The 18,692-nt window shown below is 41.3% G+C and overlaps 1 protein-coding gene across 12 annotated transcripts in view; it reads left to right on the forward strand.

Annotated features, from left to right (window-relative positions):
* LOC146383002 (unconventional myosin-IXAa-like) overlaps positions 1-18,692 on the forward strand; it is a 151,964-nt gene that overhangs the window by 32,060 nt on the left and 101,212 nt on the right. For all 12 annotated transcript variants that reach the window (XM_084934072.1, XM_084934064.1, XM_084934065.1 and 9 more), the window contains exon 2: positions 7,035-8,004. In XM_084934072.1, coding sequence (XP_084790198.1) covers positions 7,102-8,004 — 903 coding nt within the window. In that variant the 5' untranslated portion in view covers positions 7,035-7,101. The remainder of the gene's footprint in view (positions 1-7,034; positions 8,005-18,692) is intronic.

Genomic DNA, 18,692 nt, shown 5'->3' on the forward strand with positions numbered 1-18,692 from the left:
GTTTTATTAGCACAGCACTCCGTTTTGGGATGGGTAAGAGTGCACCTTTTGTGTTGAAAGATTGTGTGTTTATGTGCGTTAACGGTGCAGGGGGACTACTGAGGTCTGATGTTTATTGCTGGTGTATTGGTGAGAACCGACTGTGGGAGAGGAGGGGGTGTTACTGTTTAGACCTGCAAGACTAGTTGAGCTCCTCATCTGCATTTAATATCTTGGATGTGTGCCTGCCGTTCCTGGCAGGTTTCTCAAACTTTTCTGTGATCCTGAAGACTATCTGACTTCTGTAGTGCCTTCCTTGCAGCAGCACAGTAATTTATTTGCTACACTGCTGATGTAAAACAGTTCTTATTCCAGTTCCCACACATTTGGAATTTAGTTGCAGTGTTGGGAGGAGGCTGGGTGCGCACAGGCGCATGGGAGTGCAGATGTGAACAAGCAAATGTAGCTGCAGGTTCACGAACTTATATAAAAATTGTTTTATATTTGGCTGTATACAAGATGGAAGCTGTATCTGCAGGTGTAAAAATATGAAGCTAGTGCAGATGTGCTTTAAAACTGCAATCTCTCTAGCGTCCAGCAGGGGGAAGATCCTTTGGTTGCAAAAAGACATTAGATGTATGTAAATCTATGAGACAACAACTCTACTTATTACTTGAATTATGAACTTGGCAAACATTTTACTCATGATGTCGTGGTCTCAGTCATTCATTTCAACTCTTCCTAAACACAATGTGATGTTTATTTTGTTAAGTAGCATCCCATTTAGACAAGCTAACTGATTATAACACATGTAGCACAGTCATGAACTTTTCCAGACATCACCCGACAGAGGTGTGTGTAAGAACACAAAGGAACATTGAACATTAGCTGGTCTTTGGCCTGATGTTTGACTGTGCTGATATGTGAATAGTAGAGCTGGGAAACACCACAATATTTCTCTCAGGTTTGGCTAATATTGCGATTTTGAACATTTTGTTTTCTGTCGTTACTCTGGCTGTTACGGTAACATCTATTGCACCTTTTTTTTTTTTTTTTGCAAATTATGTCCTCAAAGTTAAACTTTAACAGTATCTACTTTATCCAAAAGCAACATATTTTTGCTGAGCCCTGAGAGGAGTTTTTTGTCTCCAAACGTAGTGGATAATTCAGAAATGTGCTGGCTCCAAGTGTGCTATTGCTGTGTGCTACACAGAAATTACTTGATGTGTAAAAAATGCTAATGGCAGTATGTAACAGTGTGAGTCAAGGGTGCATCTGCATTGTAAGAACATCTTGGTGTGCAGCGTTCTCTTTCCAGTGAGATCCGTCTCTAATTTGTCACATCTGTTTCCAAAATTCAAGTTGGCTACTTTTCTACAGTACACAGTCTGTTTTAGCAACCAGCCAACACATGTCATATAACAGTAAAGTAGCAATCTAAAGTGTCCACTTAGTATCTAATAAGTGTTATTCTACCCTCTATCAGGTCAAATAGCATCATATAAACTGTGGTGCACCATAATTGCTCTCAAACAAGGATGCACAGCATGTGTTATGATGGGTAACAATTTGAAAAAGAGATGAAGCTTCCAGCAGTTTTGTCTGAAATTTTGTTTTTATTTTGCCATCAGACAGACAAACAAATATGTAGACTTAGATTTTGCATTTATCAAATGGATTGCACAGGGTATAATTTAGAACACAACATTTGACTTAAGAAGATTTCTAATAATCTGCCTGAAGTCAATAAAGCCTGAGGCAAACGTTAATGTTGACCATATTTCAACTCAAAAACAAATAAATGAGTTTAATATGATTCTAATGCAACGGCTAATGGATATTTGCAGCCGCACTGCACACTTGTCAACATCATTGAAGAGATGGCGCTATGGTTTTATGGGAAGTCATAGTGGATAATAACTCGGCAAACAATGTTTGAGAGTACCCGAAGTCTTTTTTTAAGGGACGCAAACAACAAACCTAGAGTGTTATTCAGGCGCATGAAGTCAAGTCATTTATTTATTTAACAAATGCAATTCCATCAATATTTACAGCTAAATATCTTTAGAATTATATTTGCTTGTACACAACAACCCGGCACCATTAGCTTTCTCTTTCCTTTAGAGCTGAAACAAGTAGTCAGTTAGTTCATCTCTATAAACAGAAGCCTGCACAATCAATAAGATAAGGATTCATTTTTGCTTTGTGAAAGTGCAAATACTGAACAGTCACAAGAAGACCTGAAGAGGAATTGCAGCTATAGTCTGAGCTTTGAGACTATAGCTCAAATATATCTTTCAGCACTGTATGGAAACGGGGCGTGGAAATCATAGGGATTAAATGCAAGTAGAAAACTGGTTTAGATGTCCGGTGGCTTCACAGGAAGCCGGAAAATCCTGGCTGTTACCTCAGAGGCTGATTCTACAGATAAGCCGATGGATTCCTATCCGATCAGTTAGTTAATCTGCAGGTATTTTATCAACAGTTATTTTAATAGCTGATTTTTAAATTGATTCAAAAACTAATTTTGAATTTTGGATTGGTAGGCAGATTAATCAGTTTAGGAGCTTACAGGAAATCCTTCTCCTTTTTTTTCACTACTTTCTGTCAGTCTCCTTCTCTTTAATTATCTATTTAGGAGCCCTGTTTTAAAACATCTGCAGTTTTCCTCCACATGCGTATCCGTGACCCTGGGCTGAACCTATCCGGCAAGTCAGATGACTTCCACGCTCTCATTAAGACATCTTCTACTCTTTCAGTCTCTCTACTTTTAAACTACAAGCTCATTTCTCCACCATGTCAGCTTACGTCCTTATCTCAACACGCTGTCAGCACTTCAGATTCAACCATGTCAAAACAAGACGTAACAGATGTTCAGCCCCGTCCTGTGCTTCGCCTTCCTTCCACTACTTTTGCTTTCTATCATCTCATCTCCTCCCTTCTCTTCCATACCCGACTTGTATCAATTTCCAGCTTCATCCATCATCCTCCTTAATTCTGTCAGCAATAGTTAGAGTAGATGTTGAACATACAGTTAAGGTCATGTCCAGCCATATTATTAAAGGCTTTTGTTTTCTAAAAGTCATCCAGTTCCTCCCCGAATGATCTCACCGCGTGCAGCTGTTCGAGGAAATGTCAGAAACAATTTTTTCCATCTCCCCCCAAAAAATGTTGGCAGCGAGGTCGCAGCTCTACCATGTGTGATTTGTGACCTTGACTAGTTACTTTGACCTTTGACCTTTGCACCATCCACCAGTCTCTACCTCCTTCTGGCCAGGAGCGTCCAGTGTAACCTGCATGAACTCTCTGCAAGGCTAAATGCTGAAATGCAGGCGAACAGGTTAATTTTCTGCTCTGGAGACTTGCAGTCCGCTGACTCGGGCAAAGGTTTAAAGGGAAGCCAGTGGTATTAGCTTTCGAGGCACCAAAGCAACACATATATATATATTTGTGGGGCGTGGACGTCATTACCCGAAGTAGGGATTTGGATTGCCCTTTAAACTCCTAATCCACAATATCCTTTTATTTTGGTGACATCTGCAGTGTTTTTCAAACGGTATTTCCCAGCGACCACACGTCGGGAGCTGAGTTGTAGTTTTGCTCTGTTTAGGCGGCGACGTTTTCTTCTGCTGATTCCAGACAAACTGATTTTCCTTCAGGAAGCCACCTGCCAGACATCAAAGGAGATCTGCACACTTTGTTGCTCTGAGCTAAGGGTTCACTGAAGATTTTATTTGATTTCAGTGTATTTAATTCCCTCTTCACTCTCTGCTATAGCGTTGTTTGATGTGTAAGAATGTATCGTGCAGTTTGCCAATATGGAGAAATGTGGAAAGATTCTTCAGTCTCCCCCAGGCTCCTGCATCTCCTTGTCATCCGTTCTCATTGGGAAATCTGCATGCTTTTTGCCCTCAGTGGCTCATTTTTGGCCTGTGACAGGAAGACATGCCGACAGCAGTCATAAGTTGCTGCTTTCCGGTTTAATGACTCTCTGAGTTGGACTGGCAGCTGAGCTCAGCAAGCTGCAGAGAGCTGATGAAGACGAAGCAACTGGAGAACTGAATGAAGGCCACAGCAGCTGGGCTCAGCAGCAGCTTTACAGCGAGGTGCAAGACTGTGCTTCATCTCATTGTGAATCAAACCTCTTCATTATGCTTATAGAGTAGGCACACACTAGTCTGCTCAGTAGTTATCCACTAAATTAAGATGTCAGACTTCTTTTTTTTTAATGCTGTGAGCGGTGGAGATTAGAGAGAAAAGTGTGAAAGACACAGCTGAAGGTCCCTTGGAGTATATGGTTGCCTGCTTCACCAGGCGAGCTAAACTGGCACATCTGCATATGTTTTTAAATGTCACTTTATATGAAATTAAATCAGTCTGGACTTGGCATCAGTAAGGATGTGCAGCAGTGACGATTCTATAGTCCTTTGGGCCTCAGGCAAAAATTCACCATTGAGCCCTTATAAGATGCTTCTAAAAATTAAATGCTAATAACATTCAATTAAAAAGCTCTCATGTTATAGAAGTAGAATTCCTCAAAATCCGTTCCCTATTCAGTGTTTACTACTTCCTTTTCCACGTGTCATTACGTCACATTTATGTGTGGCTGCATGTGTCCCGCAGTGTCTGTCCAGAGGGGGGAACTAAGGTGGGATGAACAAGATGTAGCTTCTATTGTGTCTCCACATAAATGGAGGCATGCATCCACTTACTCAAAGGAAAAATAAATGTTACCATTTATGAGGTTATCCTTTGCAGAAACCTTAATAACCAACTAGTTTGTGATGAATAAATAACACATCAGACTAAAACAATCAGCTGCCCCTCCAAGTGAGAGTCTCAATCCACGGCTGTAAACTCAAACTCCAGCTCTTGTTTTATTACAGCGCAGTGACACGTGTGCCAGTTCTCCACCTGCTCCAGGTTCATTTAGCTGACAGTGTATGTCCAACCACAGAGGAGGGAATCACTGGAGAGACATTGGAATTAAATTGACCTGAACAGTGAACTTGCTGGTAAGGAAACGTGTCATGTGAAGAGCCAGGGCTACCTTCTGAACTGAGACGGAGCCTTTAGAGTGACAGCAAAGGGGTTGGTGTCGCTCTCTTGGAGGAAATAAAAATGCCAAAATGAGGTTCTAAATCTGGGTGGCCCATCCAAGTAAACTGTGTGTGTGTGGGCAGGAGGGGCTATAGTGAGGAACAGTGTAATTGCATCAACATCCATAAATCAAGCCTTGGATTGCATTTTTGCCATTATTACTCACATCGTTGTGACCACAGTGTCAGGGAACTTTGGAGTGGCATTGAAATACAAGCCTTTAGTGTTTGTTTGTATATTTGTGTAAAAACACCAGAAATTCCCAAAAGGAAACCAGCACAGCGTACACGCACCGTGATGAATACTGACTCTATTTGCATTTCTGCATAATAGACTTGAAACTTTGACCTTCTACCTATTTGAGCAGCTCATTAGTGTCCCAGCGAGTGATTGCGTCAGTTATCTTAAGTCCCAGGCTCTCTGTCATCTCTGCCTGTCTCTCAGCTCTGCCTCCTCTGCCTTTGCCCTGTCTTTCATCCCTCACAGCTCACTTCTTTGTGTCTTACAGACACTCGGCTGTCTGTTTCCTCCCTGTTTGTCTGTGGGCTGCTGCAGACTCCTGTAGATGTTCAGGATTACTCCAGACAAGCAGGATGGAGATGAAGGCCTGTCTGGAGCGCTCAAAGGGCGAGTGGCTGGCTCATCCTCTCCTCTCCTGTCTTTATCTTTCTTTGTTTGTCGGCCACATACTGTACACATAGCTCAAAGGACAACTAAAGGAAGCTGTGTTGCTAACAGCCGCCCTGACAGACGTTTGACTTTGGCTCTCTGGTGCGTATTTGTTGTATCGTAGAAAAAATGGAGAAGGCATGAGAGAGATGTAGCAGATTAGAAAATTCAACCAAAAAAGAGAAAGTAAAGAATGAAGGAAACACTGAGGTGAACTGGCTCCAGAAAAGAAAAGAATAGTTAGTTAAATTAACCTTGAAGTATTTCAGTGGCTCCATCAAACGGATGCAGTATGAACACTCTCGAGATTTCTGGCACAACTTCACCTACTTCTCAAGCGATAAAGTCCAAACTAACAACACATGTAGTGTACAGAACAACTTCAGAGTTTGACAATAAAGCTGTTCTGTATATTATAAGTAATGCTGGAGCTTTAATTGCCCAAGGAAAAAGCAGTTACACATTTAAGTAGAGAGGTAAATATAAACCGTTACCATCAGTTAAAAATCAGGTAAAAAAATGCTGTATATAAAGAGTTATATTAATCTAGTGCAGCATAGAAGTGCTATAGTCTGTTTCTGATCGTGTCCCAGACACAATGTACAGTATTGTTGTTTGTGCAATTGAATTTAAAAGCGGTTTGTCTCCCAAAATCATTAATCGATGGAAGAGCACTTTAAATTTTCAAGTGTGACATTTGAAGTTTGTGTGTGTGAAAGATTGAGAGGGAGAATGGAGTCCTGTGTCCACTATCAACAGGGAAGTGGTGAATTACACCATTGTGCTCTCATTACAGCCACTTTTGTGTGGAAGGTGGCAGCTGTTAATCTTGGCACACAGCTACAGTACTTGGATTATCTCTCACACACACACACACACACACACACACACACACACACACACACACACACACACACACACACACACACACACACACACACAGAGTGTACGTGGCTCTGATAAGCTGTGGCCAGTAGCCTTTAAATTCATGCAGCAGCTACTGTTCCTCATTGTTTTGAATAACTATCAGCCCACTATCAGTTCTCGACTCTCCCTTAGCATCGGGCTCTTGCTCTTCTTTTGCGGCGGCTCTCATAGTGGTTCCCTTTACGATACGAAACAGAAAGCCCATTGAGTCGGACTACTGTGTCGCCCTGACTCTGATGACCCCGTTGTGACTCAATGTACTTGGAAGTGTTTGACGCTGTGAGGGCATGAACTGATGTCTGAAACCAAAAATGTGTCCGTCTTAACCGCCTCCATCTTTCTCTCTCTCCCTCCTCTAGTTGGGATGTCCTGAGTCAGTCCTTTGGTCCCTGAGAGCAGCTTGCTGATGGGACCTGCTGCGCCGCCATGAGCCTACAAGATGGCGGCTGCAGCTACACCAGCAGCGCCAACATGGCCACCATTAGTGGCAGCATGCGGCGGCGCCTGGAGGACCAGGAGTTCACCCTGCGCGTCTATCCGGGCTCCCTGGCTGAGGGCACCATCTACTGCCCCGTCACCGCCCGCAAGAACACCACTGCTGCTGAAGCCATCGAGTGCCTCATCGAACGGTTACACCTGGACCGTACCAAATGCTACGTGTTGGCCGAGGTGAAGGAGTTCGGTGGGGAAGAGTGGATCCTCAATCCCGGCGACTGCCCGGTTCAGCGGATGATGCTGTGGCCAAGAACCGCCCTGGAAAACCGTAGTGGCTTGTGCAGTGGCGAGGATTACCGCTTCCTCCTGCGGGAGAAGAACCTGGATGGATCTATTCATTACGGGGGCAGCCTGCAAATGTGGCTGCGGGTGACTGAGGAACGAAGGCGCATGGTCGAACGGGGTTTCCTCCCCCAGCCTGCAGGGAGCGACCCACCTTGTGACCTGTGTGCTCTCCCGGAGCTAACGGAGCGCGCCCTTTTGGACAGCCTCCGTGCACGCTTCCGCCAGGAGAAGATCTACACTTATGTTGGGAGTATTCTTATCGTGATTAACCCCTTCCAGTTCCTGCCAATCTATAATCCCAAATATGTCAAAATGTACGACAACCACACGCTGGGGAAGCTGGAGCCCCACATTTATGCTGTGGCAGATGTGGCGTATCATGCCATGTTGCAGCGGCGGAAGAACCAGTGCATAGTGATTTCTGGTGAAAGTGGATCTGGGAAGACCCAAAGCACCAACTTCCTCATCCATCACCTGACAGCCCTCAGCCAGAAGGGCTTTGCCAGCGGGGTGGAGCAGATCATCCTGGGAGCGGGGCCTGTGTTAGAGGTAAGGAACTAAATTAGAAACTAAACTGCGGTTAGCATTTTGCCTTGTGACCAATGGAGGACACATGGGTGTATTTTTAAAATGAACGGTGGCGTTTTTGTGATACCTGACTGTCTGATTTCATTTAAAAGGCGCAAAACTTAGTCTAGCAGTCATCTTCCACTGCACAAACTTTACTAAAAAAAGGTAAACAGCATAAAAGATGGATGTAGCTAGCGTGATGTCATACATAACTTAGTTAAGTCCTGTTTTGAAGCTTTGAGTTAACCAGTGAAACCACACTAGCCGAGGACTTGTCAATCAAAAGTCATTAGCCAATGAGCATACTATGGATAATCCTCATTTCTCAAATTGGAACATGCAAAATTTGCAAAATAGACTGTATTTTGAATATAGTATTTTGGGTTATACTGATTCTATTCAGTATGTCTCTAAAATAAGTGACTGATTCCACTCATCAGGTGGACTTTCAGCTGCCTCTGCAGCGAGTCCCTGCTTTTCTGACTTTACTGTTGGAATGAACTAACTGAGTGATGTCACTCTAAGTTCCGATATTGGACTTCTGAAATAACTGGAATGCCCCATAAGTCTAAGATGAGTATCTGACGACATGTAAAGTCTGATTTGAAGAGGATTGCTACTCTTTTTGATGACATTTGGTACCACAGCCCTTTGCAGCTCGGCAAATGTTGTGCTCGCTAATAACGTCTGTCTCATTACATGGTTGACTCTGATTGGTTGGTTTGTAGAGTTGTCTGAATCGTGTCGCAGGGTGTGTTTTGTGACCAAGGCTGCAAATCACCCACTGATCCATAGATCTAGACATTCTCTCTGTCTAGATCCCATTTGGGATTAAGCTTTATTGCATTTACTACGTTTTTTGTCACTGTTGTCAACTTTGTGTAAAGCTGTGCAGTTCATTTGGGCATCGAGACTAGAAAAGTTTGATAGTTAGAGCAAGACTCAGACCCAAAATGCTTCAGAAAACATAAATGTTCACCCCTGTGTTGGACTTTAGCTGTTGTTTGACTGAGTTTATTGAAGGAAAAACCCATCAAGCTGACTTGTTTTCAAGCTGAATATGGTTCATATGTTGTTCATTAAGACACCCTGTGTGTAGAAAGGAAGTGACCAAAATAAAAAGGCCAACGAAATCTGTAGAGAAGTCAGCGGGAATTTTTTTTTTCCCTCTGGTGATGGAATGTCAGCTCATGAGACCAGGCATGAAATGGATTATAGAAATGTCCCTCTGAAGCTGGAATCCCTTAACAGGCAGGAAACCTATATTTAGCATCAGCTTTACCACATATGACTCCTTATACTTAATATTTATTGTGTGACCTAGATATGTTGTTTTTCTGCAGTGTCCAATCTCTGCATTGACAAGAGAACGGGGGGAAAATATAATGGAATGCTGCCTAATCTGCTGTGGATTATAAATCAATAATGGATTATGGATTATGGAATTTCATTGGGAATTCCATGTTTGGTCTGTTCAAGGGCAGCATGTTCTCTTCAGCCTAAACATGACTCTGTGTGGGATATGTGCCCGCCTGTAGTTTGTTGTTTGCTGGCAGCCATTTTGTTCCTCAGCTCACAGCTTCCTGTCAGGATGTATGGGGATGTCATGTCAATATGCAGCTGTGCATGTTGACACCACCATGCATCCCACGTGCAAGTCTGTACAGTAAAATAAATCTGCTGTACACTCAGTCAGAAATACGGTTTGTCAGCTGGAAATCATGAATCACCTTTAAAGACCCCCACGCTGCCTCTGGGGAAAGAAACCTGTTACTGCAGCTGGTTTGGGGAAAATAAAGGTTTCTGGTATGTGTGAGACGCTCATTCTTGTTCCAAATTTCAGAGAAAAATCTTTGGAGAAACACAGTTTTCATGTGATGCCTGTATACAATACCTTACATGGCTAAGAGGTTTTTGTGCACCAACAGAATGAAGGTTATGTTACACGTGTCAGAAATGCTTTTTTCTTTTTTAGCCACATAGCTGTGGTTCAACACACAACTGCTTTGATCTGCAGGCTGACTGAATACCTGTCAGAGCTCAGTTGCCGGGGGCGACATCACCACAAAAACTGACATGCTCTTTTTGTTTAATAATAACACAGATAGAGGAACATTACAGTACTCTCTGAGGAAGTAGATACTATTTGGCTGCATATGTGCTTTATTATGAAGGCTGTGACTGTGTCCCATGTAATTACTTCCCTATCAATCACCTGTCTGACTGTGGTGTGTCAAAAAAGGTGCGCACTAGGAATGTTTAAAGATTAAAGATTTTACACTAATACACTTTTTTGGCTTAAATACGTCTAAATACTGTAAGTGCTTCTGTCTGAACAGCAAGCATTCTGCAGACTTGAGTTTTACTGTTGCTACATTATGTTGCTCATAACTCATCTGAGTAAAAAATTAGGTTGAAACATGTATGAATAGATGCTAAATGTTCATTTTAAATTGTCCTCAGTCCAATCATTCCAACATTTTAAAGATCACACGATATAAAGTAAAATGCTAGCTACCAGAGCTGTCAGTATTTTAGTGTGAACCTACACCTTTACAGTAAAATGCTGTAACAACTTTTAACATTCATCCAAGTCAGAGGGTCTGAAACCTATCCTAGTTGTGATAGGCTGAGGTGTCAGTTACACCCTGGACACGTCGCCATTCTTAAACATATTTAAATAAAGGACATTGGTAAAACGGTAAAAATATGGTAAAATCCCGGCATCTTTGATCACCAGTAATCAGTCATTTTTTTCTGGTATCTTTTTCTTGTTGATGGATTTCAAACGGTAGAAAACAAAAACTCATCAACAGAGGGGCCAGCATCTAAAAACTGTTAAATACCAGCAGCTGTAGTTTGTTGTGTTACCAACAAGATGGTATAAAGATCGTTTTTCTGTCACTTTCGGAACACAAATTCATGTGGCTATCTAATTTCTTTAATCTGACAGACTCTTGTAAACTGGCGAAATGTCAGATTACCGGATTATGATTAGTGAGCATTTTAGAGATGCTAGTAGGTGGATTTTGTCAGCTAATTTGATGAGCTGCCACTCGTCATCCTCAATATGAGCTCGCAGCATTTACATTGGTAGAAGGCCAAATGACAAATTACAGTAACAGGAAAAATAAGAAGAAAAATGTTGAATTTCTCGAGGGGTCAGTATAGCTAAATGATGAAAGAGAAGCATGCAGTGCCATTACATGTAAAAAAGAAACTATGCGATTCATGTAGTGTAAAAAATGAATCGGTAGCAGTTATGTGTCACATGGTATTAAACCAACGTGCAAAGAATAGCTTTTAATGTCTTTAAAATGAGAAAGCAGGAAAACATCGAGTGTTTTCTCCTTTCAATGGGAAGATCGGCTCCTCCCCAATATAAGGAGAAGCAGATTTCTGGGGTAAAAAGTTTACCAGCAGGCAGGGCACAAGAGTGCTTTGGTTCCATTCTTTGGTTTCCACAAGTTGTAATGGCAATTACAGAACCATTTGCTTCGGTCAGATGCTGCTGCTGCTGCTGCACTGAGGCTTTGTGGTGGTTTGAATGTGCCCCTGAGGCAGAGTCAGGCTGAAAATATGAGGTCAGAGAAGCTTATTAGATTGATTTCAAATGCATGCCGGTCCAGATGAACTATTAAAATTCTAGCCACTCTGTTTGGTTCTCGGTAGTTTTATCTCCCTTTTGTTGAACGTCTTCCCTCTTCATGCCTGTAAATTGGATACTGTCTAATACAGTGCATACCTTTTCTAATAAATTACTGCCAGAGCTCAGTCAAAGCTGCCTGTTGTATAGACTGAAAAAATGCTTTGGGACCAATCTGTGACTTTAGGCCAAATAAATCAAATGAATGTGTATTTACCACCCAGCTTCCACATCTACGCATCACATGTTCTGACGGATACATTTACTGACCAGTTAAGTGTTATCCCCACATGCTGGCTGCTGAAGTGCTGACCTCACAATCAGAGGTTGACTAATGGGGGATTTTTAAAGGCTGATGTAATGATGATAACAGGAAGGACAAAAAAGTGATAACCATTAAGGCAATTTTATGATATCATTATGGAGGAAACAGAGCTGCATTCAGTAACAGTTTTCAGCTTTTACAGAATTTTTTTTTATTATTTTTTTGTCTAATGTGTTTGTAATATCAGCTCACAATTTACAGATAAAACAAACTGATGTGTAAATCTGTTACTGTTTGTTAAATGTTTTTTTTCCTGGATTAAAAGCAAAGCCCATGCAGATGTTTCTTAAAACTTTATTCTTTCCAGCATTTGCCAGCAGGGGGCGACTGCTCTGGTTTCAAAAAGAAGTCAGATTGCAAAAAAAAATCTGTGTGAAAGCTGATTTCAGCTCCTTTGATCTGTGACTTCAGTAAACACTGTACTAATAAACTTATGGTTTCAGTTAATGGTTTAAAGTTTTATTTAATACAACATCTTACTCATGTTGCGGTCCCCTTGAGAGTGAAAAATTTAAATAAGGGGGCGCTAGTGAGCCGACATTGGAGTAAGACGTGTTGGACTGGGCTCCCGCTTGGCTAGTTTATATTTTAACAATTCCAAGCACCTTTGAAAAGCTTATTTAAACCAACTGTCACTCCCCATTACACCTGTGACCGAAGAGGGAAAAAAATCAAAACAAAACAAAAAAGCATAAACAGTTAGGGAGTGAGATTTAATTACCAGTAATATAAATAATATCTTATCTAAGATTAACAAAGTCAAAATCTGGCCTGCGTGTTATTATATAGTTCATCCATTTCTTCCAACGTGATACACACAGGTCCCTCTTTTATTTCACATCCGCTGTCATTTTCTCCATCCTGTAAATATCCACTGTGACCTCCATCCACATGTTCATAGTTGGGCTCTCACATGAAAGCCATTTTTTATGAGGGCTTTTTTGCCTGCCGCCAATAAAATATTAAACAAATATTTATCGTTCTTTGTCCATCCTTCTGGGATGAGTCCAAAAAATAAAGTTTTTCTTTCTAAAGGCAAATATCTTCCAAATATCCCTTGTATTGCTACATGTGTTCCCTTCCAATAAGCTTTAATAGCATGACAGTCCCAGAAAATATGATAACGATTTGCATTCGTGTTTCCACAATTTCTCCAGCAAACGGGAGGGTTACCGTCATAGTGAGATTTTTGGTAAGGTGTAATAAAATATCTTATCAGGCTTTTCCAATAACAATATGGATAATATGTCCATATTATCCATATTGTTGTCCACGCTTCCTCCGTTATATCTATTGCTCCCTCCATTTCCCATTTTGTTTTAATATATAGGGTCGAGTGTGATTTCATGTTTATTAACCCTTTATACAGGCCTGAGATGATGCCTCTATTTTTATTTGAGCTGTATGCCCTTTTAAATAAGTGTAATAGCAGTTTGCTTAATTCAGCCTTAGATTTTATATTTTTGCTGACAAAATGCCACATCTGTAGGTATCTTTAAATATCCTGTGTTTCTAATTAATATTTTTCTTTAACCTTTTCAAAACGAAGAAGTCTACATTCCCCCATTAGCGTACTTAAAGTCGCCAATCTTGTATTTGTCCAATCTTTGAATCTAGTATCCAATTTATTTGGAACAAAATGTGTATCATATGCACACCACTTAAGAATTGCTATATCTTCTTCTAGTTTATGCTCTTTTATTATTATTTCCCAAACTAAAAGTCAGCTTGATCCATTTAAATAGTTTTTATTAAATCTTGCAGGCTACTGTCTGCTATAATAGCTTGTAAGGGAATGGAGGTCAGACCCTCCTCAATGCCTTTCCACTGAGCATCATATGAAGGATTACACCAGCATATCATAGGCCTTAATTGTGCTGCCCAATAATAATCCTTGAGAGAAGGAAGGCCCCACCCCCCTATTCCTTTATCCAATTGTAAGGTTTTAAATCTAATTCGGAGTCTTTTACCTTGCCATGTATCTTGACAACATTTTGTCCCATTCATTAAATTGTTTCTGGCTTATTTCCATTGGCAATGTTTGAAATAAATATAATAATTTGGCAGTATATTCATTTTAATCGAATCTATTCTCGAATATAAACTTATAAACTGCGAGATCCTTAGGTATTATAACTCCCAAATATTTTTAAAATACTCTGTTTGCCATGCTAAATGATGCTTATTTTTAATTGCTTCTGATGGATTATAATTGTATTTAAGCAGTTGTATTTTACTCATCATAACTTTGTATCTCGATAATCAACCAAAGTATTCAAATGATTGCATTAATTTAGGTAGAGAGTTTGCTGGTTGACACCAAAACATTAAAATTAGTGCTGTCAGCGTTAATCTTGGTAAAATGATGTTAACGCCATAACCGCATTAACCGCTTGTATGTTTGATTTGTTGTTTGTAACTGTACAAAAATCTCTTTCAATAAAAGACCTTGATTAAAAAAAAATCCAAATGAAGTAGGGTATGTCACACGGTGGGACTACCTTGGGTTGGTAATCTTTACTATCCAAAGAGCTGTTTTTGAGGAAATGTACAACTTTTTTCTTTTTTGGAGTTGAAGTACACAGTTAGAGGAACTCAAGCCTAAACATTTAAGTGTATACATCCATGCTTACCACCAACACTAAGGTTCAGCAAAATCAAGAGGTAGAGCAGACAGAAGCTGTGATACTTTTTCAGCTTTGTTTTTTTTTCTCCCAAATTTGGTGTCTAGGTTAAATTTTTCATTTCAGTTTCCAAATTGTTGAATGTAGAATCAGTGGAAACATGCAAAAGAGCCATATGAAGCTAGAAGATCCTACCCCAACTGATTTTTGGACAGCACAAAAAACGTGACTTTGCTGACCAGAGGCTCACATCACTGTGGCTACATCTGACTTTTATAAGCAGTCTATAAAAGTGTAATGGTATTTGAATATAAACAACACTATTACCTTGACTTTGTGTGTCAAGACTGAATGCAACACCATTTGTTGTATTCCTGTAACACTGTTTAATAAGTCATGCTGACTGTTGGACTATGATGTGATTCCCCCAGACGTTGGGGATTTTCAAATGTATTAAGATGAAAATGCATCGAATCAGTTTTTTGGTATTCTTCTGATAAATTCCTTGAAGGCCTTTGATGACATTCGATTCTTTTGTTTGTTTTACATCTAAATTGCCCTGGCAAGACTAACAAAACACAGTTCTTTGGTACCGTATTTCCCGGACTACAAAGCGCACCTGAATATTAGCCGCACAAGCTAAAATCAGGGGAAAATCCTGTTTTGTACATACATTAGCCGCACCTGACTAAAAGCCGCAGGTGTTTCAATGTTGACTTATCATATGTAAGAGAATATGCACAAAGGGAATTGTCAGGAAAGATGGCTGTTTGGAGACACATCACTTTTATTAATATTTTGAAAAACAAGTTACGGGTACATATTTGAATAACTTTTTAGGGTATATGTACAAGTACCGGTAATTACAAGTACGAAACATGTACTGTGCTTCATAAATGAGTAACAAATGTAGTACATAACAATAACCTACAGCACGCCAGAAAAATAGATTCGGCCTACCTTTTAGGCTCAGGTGCAGTGACACGGCTTTAACAAGAAGAAAAGTCAGTCATTCACCACCATCTTCCTGCGCACTAAAACCACCAAAGTCCTCTTCTCCAGTGTCGGATACGAACAGGCTCAGGATGGCTACGTCATCCACTCTCCGCTTCTCTCCTTCGTTGTCACTTTCAAAACCAAAGAAATCCTCGTTGTCAGTGTCAGAGTCGAACACCCTCAGAAGGGCTGTGGCGGTGTCCTCCTCTCCATCATGCAGCAGTCCAGCCCTTCGAAATCCGTTGGTGATCATGGATGTTTTCACACTTTTCCACGCTGTCAGAATCCACTGGTGGAGTTGGGCATAACTTGCTTTTCGCAAGTTTATCGCCGCACATCATCCACGCCTCCCACTGAACGCGTAGCGCTACTTTGAAGTTTGTTTTTCGCGCTACTTCTTACGGCACTACGTTGCCTGGCGGACGGACATGTGACCAACATACCACTCTTGAACCCCGATACTGTGTGTCTGATCACATGCCCTTCCGCCAGGCAACGTAGTGCCGTACAACAGCGGAACAAACAAAACAAATCCTCTTACGATATCACAAAAATCATGGACAATCCATAGAAAAGCCGCACCTGACTAAAAGCTGCAGGGTTCAAAGCTTGTGCAAAAAGTAGCGGCTTATAGCCCGACAATTACGGTATTTCTATCTGCCAGTTTGTATACTGTATTGTTGTCACCCATGCTAACTAGATGCATCTACTAAAAATCTCAGACAAGCATGAATCTTTTTCCTCAGAGTCAGAGGTCAAGTGTAATTTGAACATCTGGTGAACGTGATAATTTAGTAAAGCCTGACACAATAGATGTATCTACTAAAAGTCTCAGATGAGTTTGAATTTTGGTAACATTGGCCCACAAGTATGACCCACCAGGCAGGTGCTCTAGAAATTCTGCTTCTATGGTATTTGCGCTAACTAAAGATTCTGCTGCCAGGAGGCTGAGGGCTAGCACTGGTGGCTGCCAGTATCTTCTAAATTGCTTTCATAGTGTGGTGGTTTACACATTTGTCTAACAAGGAGAAGATCCCTTGTTTAATTCATGGAGGTGACACAAATCTGTCAGCAAGGGTTTAAAAATCCGCCAAATCAAACATGCAGAGCTACCTGCTGTGGCGACTGGAAGTTGGTTAGTTTACATCATAATGATTCATTAGATTTTTCTTATAGATTGCCTGAGACGGAGCAATAACGAAAGCAGATGTCCAGATTTTTACATTAATGTCAGGAAGAGGTCTGGAAGAAGAAAGAAAACACTCTGCAGGATGAGATATCTCTCGCTGGCAGGAGATGCTGCGGTTGGGCCTTGATTTGACAACATTTGTATAAAAGCCTGTAGCCTTAGATAAATCATTCTTTTTGGATTGGTGTAAGAGGCTTACTGCCAACTGGATGAATGGAGGGAGGGGGGGGCAACCTGCAGATGAGTGAAAAATTACTTTTTAAACCTTGTTCCTTATAAATATTTTAAATCAATTACATTAAATCTCAGGCCTTCCCGTGTACATTTGATTGACAAAATTAAAATGAGATTTAAATGGAAACACCAGGTGGGCTGTGAAGGATCCAGGCTGGGATTATTTCCTTCAGTTTTCAAGCTGTAACAGTGAAAGCTTCTTCCTGTGCTCAGGGAAATGAGACAAAGTGGGCTTTTAGTCAGCGTGAAGGTAAAACAATAAAATAGCCACACTTGGTGCAGCCTGAGCTTGTGGCTTGCTCTTGGTACATGGAGGCTACTGTGAAATGCCGGGTTAACAACAGTGAAGACAAAAGCTATACGTGTTAGTCATTTGTTGAGTCAGTGTGGAGGACTGTACATTTGCACACAGGACACAGGAGGGCACAGGAAAAATAGTAAGAGAAAAGCACCAAAATACTTGGCTCCAAACATACGAAAAGATTACAGCGGCCTGCTGGGGTAGCTTTGGAGTTTATTTGAACCTCCTAATGGGCTGTCGTGTAACTGGTCTTTTGCGTAGTCAAATATCACAATATTTGCAGTCCTTACAGGCAGATAACGCCCAAATCTGTCCTCATTTCTTTTGGTTTGAAGTTCATATTCACTGCCGATGACACTGTCTGTCCAAAGACTTTCTATTGTTTCGAGTACTCTGTTTATACTATTCTGTTTACTCGTATTAAATCCGTGGATTAGTATGCCGTCTGCACTTCGTCTGAAAGTTGTCTGCGCCCCTGCACTGACATGCTCGGCTACTTCTGGCTGCGTGAACGCTTTTTTTCCCTCATTAAGCTAAGTAACTGCTGTTGTCGGGACTCAGTGCGACGCTGTGATGATTCCTGTTAGAACCTAAGTGAAGATTTTTATTTTTTGGCTGGAGATCTTTGGAAGTTTGGGCTGATCTAATAGCCAACCCTGTTGCACACATTTGTGCATTTTTCTGCATCACAGTGACCTGATTGTTCACCTTTGCTCAAGGTAAAGCACGCTGCAGTGAGTGAAGAGGCTGTGCCTGACTTTACTCCCTTCTCAAGGACACTGTGTGTGTGTGTGTGTGTGTGTGCGTGTGTGTGGTTTTAAAGGCTTAAAGACTCACACAGCTTTATTCCTAGTGACTGATGACCCCTCAGCTCTTCATCGGCTGCTGCATCAGCTGCTGCAGGGGTTCAGTCTTGTGACCTTTTTCTTTTTTTTTGGCTACAGTGCAGCCTCTGTAGCCTCTGTGTGATGCGTCTCAGAAATACAGCAGTGCAGACACATGACTAACAATGACTGTCTTCCTTGCATCACGCCAGCGGTAAAATCCAAGTATTCATGATATGCTGTCATCGTCCGCTGGAAACGTTTCTCGTCGCGTAAAAGCCTTTCATAATGCGCCGCACATGTCCAATAACTGCCGTCGTGTGTAATTTGAGCGGCGTTCAGAGGCAGGCGACGGCAGAGATATGAGCGTACAGCGGGAGAGCGCTGACGGGAAGACAGCTGGCAGGCTGATGGGAAGGACTTGGCTTCCAGTGTCCGTCTGTGTCTAGCAGTCCAGTTGTAGTTGTGCAGTCAGGTAATATCAGATGAGATGTTCTTTTTTTTTGGTCCCCTGCAGCCTATTAAGTT

This window comes from Perissodus microlepis, chromosome 7, assembly GCF_051167445.1.
Source record: "Perissodus microlepis isolate ML-2025 ecotype Zambia chromosome 7, ASM5116744v1, whole genome shotgun sequence".
Classification (NCBI taxonomy): domain Eukaryota; kingdom Metazoa; phylum Chordata; class Actinopteri; order Cichliformes; family Cichlidae; genus Perissodus; species Perissodus microlepis.